The sequence below is a fragment of the Palaemon carinicauda genome, chromosome 18, assembly GCF_036898095.1.
Source record: "Palaemon carinicauda isolate YSFRI2023 chromosome 18, ASM3689809v2, whole genome shotgun sequence".
NCBI lineage: Eukaryota > Metazoa > Arthropoda > Malacostraca > Decapoda > Palaemonidae > Palaemon > Palaemon carinicauda.
Genome location: NC_090742.1, coordinates 19,136,759 through 19,146,363, shown reverse-complemented (window position 1 = coordinate 19,146,363; position 9,605 = coordinate 19,136,759). Strand labels below are relative to the sequence as shown.

General features: G+C 39.1%; 3 protein-coding genes across 4 annotated transcripts; 2 read left to right on the top strand and 1 right to left on the bottom strand.

Moving 5' to 3' along the window:
- Window positions 1-2,547: 2,547 nt before the first annotated feature.
- LOC137657673 (cuticle protein 7-like) lies at window positions 2,548-3,509 on the top strand. 2 transcript variants are annotated; one of them, XM_068392073.1, is made up of 3 exons: window positions 2,548-2,566; window positions 2,902-3,021; window positions 3,165-3,509. In XM_068392073.1, the coding sequence occupies exons 1-3, from the start codon at window positions 2,555-2,557 to the stop codon at window positions 3,507-3,509; spliced, it is 477 nt and encodes a 158-aa protein (XP_068248174.1). In that variant the 5' UTR covers window positions 2,548-2,554. The 2 variants fall into 2 exon arrangements, with proteins under 2 accessions (XP_068248174.1, XP_068248175.1); XM_068392074.1 differs by lacking the exon at window positions 2,548-2,566 and having other exon boundaries at window positions 2,890-3,021.
- Window positions 3,510-5,380: 1,871 nt separating this feature from the next.
- On the top strand, window positions 5,381-5,968 carry LOC137657197 (cuticle protein 7-like). Its single transcript, XM_068391542.1, has 2 exons — window positions 5,381-5,479; window positions 5,624-5,968. Exons 1-2 carry the CDS (start codon window positions 5,381-5,383, stop codon window positions 5,966-5,968), a joined length of 444 nt encoding a protein of 147 aa, XP_068247643.1.
- Window positions 5,969-8,055: 2,087 nt separating this feature from the next.
- On the bottom strand, window positions 8,056-8,870 carry LOC137657196 (cuticle protein 19-like). Its single transcript, XM_068391541.1, has 2 exons — window positions 8,739-8,870; window positions 8,056-8,595 (listed from the first exon to the last, which is right to left on the bottom strand). Exons 1-2 carry the CDS (start codon window positions 8,868-8,870, stop codon window positions 8,056-8,058), a joined length of 672 nt encoding a protein of 223 aa, XP_068247642.1.
- Window positions 8,871-9,605: the final 735 nt, after the last annotated feature.

Here is a 9,605-nt window from a genome sequence, read left to right as displayed (position 1 = left end):
TATGTACCAACCGTGTGTCACACGATCGTACATAGTTCATTTTATGTATATATTATGTTTGTATCTTCGCTCTTCCCTCGCACTAAAAAGAACCTGAATAAACATGCCTATTTTTCTCACCGGTAACGGTGTCAGTTTTAAACATGAAATTTCCTGTTGCATTGAGCTTTTGTACATAAAGGAGAGTATTCTATAATAAACACACTCAATGCTTTCATCCTGTCTTTGAGTCACACCTTCTCTCAGCCCGTCTCATTGGTGACCCCGGAAGTCGACTTGCTCCTCCCGCCTTCCACGCCCCCCTCGCCCCTCCGTCGTTGCTACTATGGCGGACTCTACGGAAGTTAATGCTGCGGCTCCCCCATTGAAACTTTCATCATTCGCCAACGGAGAGGCGTTTGCTTGGTTTCAGCGCGCAGAAGTCCAGTTTCGCATCAAGGGCGTGACTCGCTCAACCACCAAAGCAGATTATGTTCTCGCGGCGATACCCGAGGACACCTTCCCGGAAATATCTGACTGGCTTTGTGAACAAGGAGACACCCCAATAGCGCATGACGCCCTCAAAACATACCTTCTGCCGCAGTACTGTACTCGCCGTCGCCAGCCGCCCATATAGCAAAACTTTTTCAGCTCTCTCAACAACCGTTGGGGGACCAAAGGGCTTCGCTCGCCCTCAGGGAAATGACCAGCATCGCTCGCCTGCAACCTGCCGCAGACGGCTCTCCTCATGAGGTGATTCTACTTCATGCCCTTCGGATACGCCGTTTACCCGGACCTATACGCGCTGCCATACCTGATGTCGATAGTTTACCCATAAAGGACCTGATGATCAAAGCAAACGCCCTTATGGACAGCCACTTCAAGACCTCCATCAACGCCTCCATCCCTGACGAAGAGGACGCCTATTCAATGTCAACCGAAGCTAACATGAATGCCGTAGGACATACACGCCTACCCCGTGACGTGCCGAAGCGGCGACAAAGCCACCCACCACCCACTACTCGCTCGCGCCCCAACCAATGACTTCTACAGCCACAGCCACTTACTACCTCCCATCCGCAACAGTTTTGCTACTACCACTTCAGATTCGGGGCAACCGCAAAGAAATGTGCCAAGGATTGTCAGTGGCCAAAAAACGTGTAAGTATTTTTGGTAGACACGGGTGCTTGTCAGTGGCCAAAAAACGTGTAAGTATTTTTGGTAGACACGGGTGCTTGTCGTTCTCTTTGGCCAAGGGAACTCTTCATGACATGACGTAGTCTGTCTACGTCTGCCGACGTCCGCTTGGAAGCTGCCAACGGATCTGCGATACCCACCTACGGCTACGAGAACCTCACATTATCATTTGGAAACAGTAAATTTAATTGGAAGTTTCTCATTGCTGACGTCACATTGCCAATCCTCAGTACGGATTTCCTCTCTCATTTCCACCTTCTGGTCGATGTCGCCCACCGACGATTGGTCAACGCAGACTCGTTTAAGGAGAGTGTTCTATAATAAACTCACTCAGTTGCTTTCATCCTGTCTTTGAGTCACAACCTTCTCTCAGCCCGTCACACTTTTAAACCCTGGTCAGCCACTCTGTCACCCTATCACTACAATAGTATCCATACGGCAACATCTCGCTTGCAAACCCAACTGTCTATGTCTTTCTTAACTTCAACATCTTGATTGCCTTTCTTATATCTTCAACAGTGACGTACGTAAGAATTCATACATGAACACACAAAAATATACAGGAACAACAACAACAAATGCAGCCGTTTTTAATTCACTGCAGTGCAAAGGCAACAGACAAGTCAATTCATGTCTGAGATTTGGCCAATTTTCATTACCACAATATCCACGTAGGATTGGTGATGGTGGGAGATTTTTACCTGATCACTCAAAGCAAACCAACTCATTATTGGGCGGGCCTGAATAATACAGCATTGCTGATCATGGCAATATGTAAACTCTCACCACGTTAAGGTATCCCCACTCAGAAAGGGTATATTTATGCGTGTGTATAAATCTGTGTTACTATACGTGCATGGACGTGTGATTTTTTATCAAGACTTGCATTGGATTTTGAGAGTTAATTTTTAAAAAATAACCTTCCCACCACTCAAGTCGTTGAGCCTACCATGGTAGATTTTTTTTTTCAGATCATCTGTAAATTATGCCTGATGAATTCAGACAGCTTGTCTGAACAAAAACAGACAAATTTCCGACCTGATACCATGATGATAATACCTTTCTTTTTGTCTCAAGTTATGAATATGTCATCCACTGGTCATAAGTTTAGTAACAATTATCATAATTTTGCATTGTAGTAAAATTATCATCATTTATTTTCACACTAATATTAATCATGATAAATTCAATAAATAATGATTTGAAGAAATAAGCTGAAAAATTTCGTGTTCCTTTGAAAACCAAATTTTGCTCATTGAAAAAACCGACATGGTTCAATGGGTGTGGCCTAAGACCGAAAGGAGTCGAGTGACCGTGAATTGGTGGTATAAATGCAAGGGTGTCTCTGTCTGTCCATGTCACATTCAGAGATACAACCATGAACGCAAGTGTAAGACATCGAAGAGTGCTCTAATATATATATATATATATATATATATATATATATATATATATATATATATATATATATATATATAGATATAGATATAGATATAGATATAGATATATATATATATATATATATATATATATATATATATATATATATATATATATATAATATATACATATATATATGTGATGAAAGAAAAAATAGAAAGAAATGTGAGGCGTTGAGGTTACTTATTCAATTGTGTGTGTGTAGAGAGAGAGAGAGAGAGAGAGAGAGAGAGAGAGAGAGAGAGAGAGAGAGAGAGAGAGTAATGATCCTCTATGACATTACAGGTCCTTTTCCTGAGCTGTCTAATGGCTGCCGCCGTTGCCCGGCCTGACAGCCCACCCCATGATGGCTACGGATACTCGGCTCCCGCTCACCAGTTGACCCACGGCCACGAGAAGCACCAGGTAAAGAAAGCTGCTGTTCTCTTTCTGTAATTCACCATTTCCCTTTCCCGACCATTTTAGCATTGTTTGGTAATTAACATGATTATTTCCATATTGAATTTGATCATATTTGAGTCTAATATTATCGATATTTTCCTCAACAGAAGGGTATGCCCTTCGCCTTTGACTACGCCGTCAAAGATCACTACAAGGGCCTGAACTTCGGCCACGACTCCAACTCCGACGGGAACTTGGAGACCGGCAAGTACTACGTCCTCCTCCCCGACGGTCGCACTCAGATCGTCACTTACACCGCCGATCACTATAACGGATACCTGGCTGAGGTCACTTACGAGGGAGAGGCCAAGTACCCGGAACCTGAGCATTACAAGCCTGCTCCAGCCTACGGCCATCCTGCCCCTGCTTACGGAACACCAGCTCCAGCCTACGGACATCCTGAACCTGCTTATGGGCATCCAGCTCCTGCCTATGGTGCCCCCAGCCATTGAATTAACTTACGACAAGATTGTATATTTATGTAATTATTAAATAAATCACTATCGTAATATATCGTGAATTTCCATTCTATGAGAAACATATCCTTCTGGTGATAAAAATTGTCTCAACAACATAAAATGATTGTGGAACAGAGGAAAATTGACCATGATAAAAAGGACAATGTGCAAGAGCGTTTAAAGATTCAATTCACACACACAAAATCTAAATTTACTAAGAAGTCCACTGCTGTAATAATAATAATAATAAATGATAAATAATAAATAGTAATTATTAAATAATAATAATAAATGATAAATAATAAATAATAATTATTAAATAATAATAATAATAATAAATGATAAATAATAAATAATAATTATTAAATAATAATAATAATAGTAATAAAATTGGACCTGAAGAGGTATGACAATACGAAAGCGCTAGTCCAAGAAGGAGTTAGCATTAATGGGGAATACCTGAACAGTTTCGGATTTTTAGATGACATAGTGGTGTTAAGTGAATTATGGGAGTAATTACAGATGATAGAATATTTCAATAGAAAAAGCAAAAATGAAGGATGGATTATAAATATGAGTAAAACAGAGATAATGTTCACTGAAACTGCAGACAACAAATAAAGGCTAAGGACGAACCTCTGGAGATTGTTGAAGCATATAAGTACTTAGAGCAGAAAGTGTTTCCCCAGGACGTGAAACAGAAATTGAAATATACATAAACATGAGATCGAGTTTATGGTAAAAAATCATTAGATTGTCATAAGTAAAATGCCATTTCTCTCTCTCTCTCTCTCTCTCTCTCTCTCTCTCTCTCTCTCTCTCTCTCTCTCTCTCTTTTTTTTTAACCAGATGGTCCCCCCCCCATTATCAATTTATGCATCAGAAAATTAAAGCCTTCTGTATCCAATATACTGCAACATCTCTTGTAAACCTAACCAATCCTGGTGTCATTTTTTCCTTGACCTCTTAATCATCTTTATGCATCTTCAACAGTCGCCTATCAAAGTATTCACATATGCACAACAACAGAAACACACACACACACACACATATATATATATGTATATATATATATATATATATATATATGTGTGTGTGTGTGCGTGTGTATGTATGCATGAGTTGTATGTGTATATGTATGTAGGAAAGATACCTCAAGGTTTTGATCCTCTATGAGGCATTAAACTAGATTTTATAAAGAAATTGAGCCTACCTAACCCATCATAGATACTAGTCAGATCTACCAGGACAGACATTTTGCATCTTCTTTGCACCTGCTGAAAAATTGGTAATATTATCCCATACAGTTAATTACATTTGCAGATTGCTACCCAAATTCAAGCATTATAGCCACGATATTTGTGTCGTGTTTGGTTAGGCAACATAAAATGCTTCCTTTGTTGTTTCAAGATTGTAATGGTTTAGGGAATAATTATTATAGTTTTTGTTACGGTAACGAAATCATCAACATTCAATATTTAACTAATAATAATAATAATAATAATAATAATAATAATAATAATAATAATAACCGATTTGCAGAATTAGGCTATGGAAATTCATCTTTGTTTGCAACCTAAATTTTACACATGAAAAGAAACCGATATAGATGATTGGGTGTGGCCTATAACGAAAAAGCCTTGTGACCGTGAATTGATGGTATAAATGCAACGGTTTGGATGTCCACTTCACATTCAGAGTTACAACCATGAACGCAAGTGTAAGACTACGAAAACAGTTCTCTGATAAATATATATGAATGAGAGAGAGAGAGAGAGAGAGAGAGAGAGAGAGAGAGAGAGAGAGAGAGAGAGAGAGAGTAATGATTCAATCTAACATTACAGGTCCTTTTCCTGAGCTGTCTAATGGCTGCCGCCGTTGCCCGGCCTGACAGCCCACCCCATGATGGCTACGGATACTCGGCTATCGCTCACCAGTTGACCCACGGCCACGAGAGGCACCAGGTAAAGAAAGCTGCTGTTCTCTTTCAGTAATTCATCATTTCCCCTTACTGGCCATTTTAACATAGTTTAGTAAATGACTTGATTATATCCATAATGAAATTTCATTATATTTAAGTTTAAGGTTATCGGTATTTTCCCCAACAGAAGGGTATGCCCTTCGCCTTTGACTACGTCGTCAAGGATCACTACAAGGGCCTAGACTTTGGCCACGACTCCAACTCCGACGGGAACTTGATGACCGGCAAGTACTACGTCCTCCTCCCCGACGGTCGCACTCAGATCGTCACTTACACCGCCGATCACTACAACGGATACCAGGCTGAGGTCACTTACGAGGGAGAGGCCAAGTACCCAGAACCAGAGCATTACAAACCAGCTCCAGCCTACGGCCATCCTGCCCCTGCTTACGGAACACCAGCCCCATCCTACGGTCATCCTGAACCTGCTTATGGGCATCCAGCTCCTGCCTATGATGCCCCCAGCCATTAAATTAAGACAAAAATGTATATTTATGTAACTATTAAATAAATCACTATCGTAACTTACGTGTTTTGTTTCTGTGAGAAATTTACCTTTCTTCTGATAAAGGTAACTGCTTGATTTAACAACTTAAAATCGATGGATAAGAATGGAAAACTCTGACCAAGATAAAAAGGATAGAATTTAAGTAAAGATTGAATTTACATATGTACACATTCCGAATCAACTAAGAAACACATTGGTGCATACTATAAAAAACAGCTTCAAATAAATAAATAAATAATAATAATAATAATAACAATAATAATAATAATACCTCCATCAAAGATTGTTTTTGACCTAATGGAGATAAGGGTAACAACATCACAATCAATGAGCAGAGATAAAGACAGCTTCCTTGAAAAAGGAAATTGGAAAAACAGATAACAGAAATGAGAGCTGGCTTGAGTAACCTTGAAGAGATGGCAGACACATGCTGAAAGAATGCAAGAAACAGAAGGAACAAAATCAGAAATACAAAGTGCAGGAGTGGGGCATGAACAATATATGGGAATATATCAAACAGACAATAAAGACCAAGACAGAAAAGATCCAAAGATATGTAAAAGGGAATAAAAAATATTAGCAGAACAAATCCTTCAGAGCAAACCAGAAACTCTTATATAGCCAACCAAAATGGTAAGGACAACCATCAGGAGAACCCAGAAACGGAACCATCCAAAAGACTCTTGGAAGGCATAAGGAAAAACCCATAGGCCACAATAAACAAGCAAAATGGTTGCAAGATATAAAAAGTGATGAAAATGTTAGGGCTATAAGAGACCAGCTGAAATAAACTCTAAACTGGAAAGCACCAGGCCAGGATGAAGTTCATGGTTACTGGCTCAAAAAACTTCAGAGCCTTACATACAAGAATGAGTAAACAACTCGAGTATTGTATCTGACACCACCAACCACCTGAATGCATGTCCGCAGAAAGGACTTGCCTAATTCAAGAAAAAAACAAAAATAAAGGTAATATAACAAGCAATTACAGATCAATTCGCTGCTTACCAATAATGTGGATGCTGCTAACAAGCATCAGCTAAAGGCTGTACAGCTAACTTGTGGAAACAAACACACCTGCTGACAGCCCTCATCAGCAAAAGGCTGTACATCTACCTGGAGTAAACAATCACCGCTGCTAACAGCCATCATCAGCAAAAGATTGTACATCTACCTGGTGGAAACAATCAATATTCCCAGCCAACAAAATGGATTCATACGGAAATGCAGAGGCACAAAAGACCAGCTACTGATATGCAATATGATAATGAAGAATAAAAAAAAAAAAAAGGAAAAGCAACAGGAGTATAGCATGGATAGACTAAAAAGCTTAAAAATACATGGTTCGGATAACAACACTATCAATTTCCTCAAAGATACAAAGCAAAATTGGAAAACTATATTCACATGTCCCTCTCCTCCTACGCAAGGCACAGGGAAAGTTAGGGATGACTGGGTATATATATATATATATATATATATATATATATATATATATATATATATATATATATATATATATATATATATATATATATCGATAGATACACATAGCCAGACACTTGCTCGCTATAATATAGGGCATATATATATAAATATATATGTATATATATATATATATATATATATATATATATATGTATATATATAATATATATATATATATATATATATATATATATATATATATATATATATATATATACCTCAAAATCTACAGGTCATTACATTTGCCATCTACGGATAAGGATAAGAATTTGATCCGTTTGTGAGGCTGACCACCAAAGGCATGTCCCGTGAAATCCAAATGTAAGTTTATTGACCTAATATTTTAATGGTACAAGTATCTAGTAAACTGTTGATTATGGTTAGTCTCGACCAAGGTAGAAACATCCAGGAGGTACGAATGTCATACCAATTTTTTTTTTTTTAAATCATAAGAGGTATTTTATTCAATGGTAAAACTAAGGATGCATCCATAAAAAATGTGACTTTAAAATATCATTTTATTTATGAAATAAAATATCTTCAAACATAATTTAATTCATCTTTCAGTATTCGGGAGCGCCATAGACAGGAGCTGGTTCAGGATGACCATAAGATGGAGCTGGTGTTCCGTAAACGGGTTCAGGATGACCATAGGATGGAGCTGGTGTTCCGTAAACGGGTTCAGGATGACCATAGGATGGAGCTGGTGTTCCGTAAACGGGTTCAGGATGACCATAGGATGGAGCTGGTGTTCCGTAAACGGGTTCAGGATGACCATAGGATGGAGCTGGTGTTCCGTAAACGGGTTCAGGATGACCATAGGATGGAGCTGGTGTTCCGTAAGCAGGGGCAGGATGGCCATAGGCTGGAGCAGGCTTGTAATGTTCGGGTTCTGGGTACTTGGCCTCTCCCTCATAAGTGACCTCAGCCTGGTATCCGTTGTAGTGATCGGCGGTGTAAGTGACGATCTGAGTGCGACCGTCGGGGAGGAGGACGTAGTACTTGCCGGTCACCAAGTTCCCGTCGGAGTTGGAGTCTTCTCCGAAGTCTAAGCCTTTGTAGTGATCCTTGACGGTGTAGTCAAAGGCAAAGGGCATACCCTTCTGTTCGGGAAAAGGACGAAAATCTTATAGTTGAATATCATCAAATGCAATGCAGAAATTGCAAAGTTAGACACCAAACAATGTTAAAATGACCGATAAAGAGAAAGGTTAAATTACAGAAAGAAAACAGCAGCTTTCTTTACCTGGTGCTTCTCGTGGCCGTGGGTCAACTGGTGAGCGGGAGCCGAGTATCCGTAGCCATCATGGGGTGGGCTGTCAGGCCGGGCAACGGCGGCAGCCATTAGACAGCTCAGGAAAAGGGCCTGTAATTTCATATTGAATCATTACTCTCTCTCTCTCTCTCTCTCTCTCTCTCTCTCTCTCTCTCTCTCTCTCTCTCTCTCTCTCTCTCTCTCTCTCTCTCAAATACATATTTCTCAAATACATATTCATCATAAAACTCTTTTCTTAGTCTTACACTTGCGTTCATGGCTGTATCTCTGAATGTGACATGGACAGACAGACACACCGTTGCATTTATACTACCAATTCACGGTCACAAATCTTTTTCGTCTTAAGCCACACCCAATGAACCATATCACTTTCTTGAAAAATGCAAAATTTGGTTAACAATGGAACAACAAATTTTCTGGTCTCTTTCTACAAATAGATTATTATTACCATTATTATTATTATATACCATAGACCCTCTTGACAGAAGGTCACTTAATACATACTGCACTACTATATATACTGTATCTTATCATTACCTTGCACAAGTAAGTTAGTCAATATCTTTTTATTTTCAGGTATTTTGTTGTAAATAACGGTGCTAAAAATCATTATCTTCCAAAAAAGTCTTTTGAGAACTCTTCCTTTATAAAGATCTATGAAATCCTTGAACCAAACAAACATGGCGGATTTGTTTTTATTACAAAACTGACATACTTCACCACATTAAACAGGCGTGTCTTTCCCCATGACACAAAATAATGAATATTCCATTCGCACATTCAAATTACTGCATCCTTTCTTTAACCTCAGAAAAACCAAGAAATGGAAAGATCCAT

Excerpts from the sequence above, each read along its gene's own strand:
- LOC137657673 (XM_068392073.1), top strand. Across the intron at positions 3,022-3,164 it reads ACGGCCACGAGAAGCACCAG|AAGGGTATGCCCTTCGCCTT; the intron begins GTAAAGAAAGCT and ends TTTCCTCAACAG.
- LOC137657197 (XM_068391542.1), top strand. The coding sequence starts at position 5,381 with ATGGCTGCCGCCGTTGCCCGGCCTGACAGCCCACCCCATGATGGCTAC. Across the intron at positions 5,480-5,623 it reads ACGGCCACGAGAGGCACCAG|AAGGGTATGCCCTTCGCCTT; the intron begins GTAAAGAAAGCT and ends TTTCCCCAACAG.
- LOC137657196 (XM_068391541.1), bottom strand. The coding sequence starts at position 8,870 with ATGAAATTACAGGCCCTTTTCCTGAGCTGTCTAATGGCTGCCGCCGTT. Across the intron at positions 8,596-8,738 it reads ACGGCCACGAGAAGCACCAG|AAGGGTATGCCCTTTGCCTT; the intron begins GTAAAGAAAGCT and ends TTTCCCGAACAG.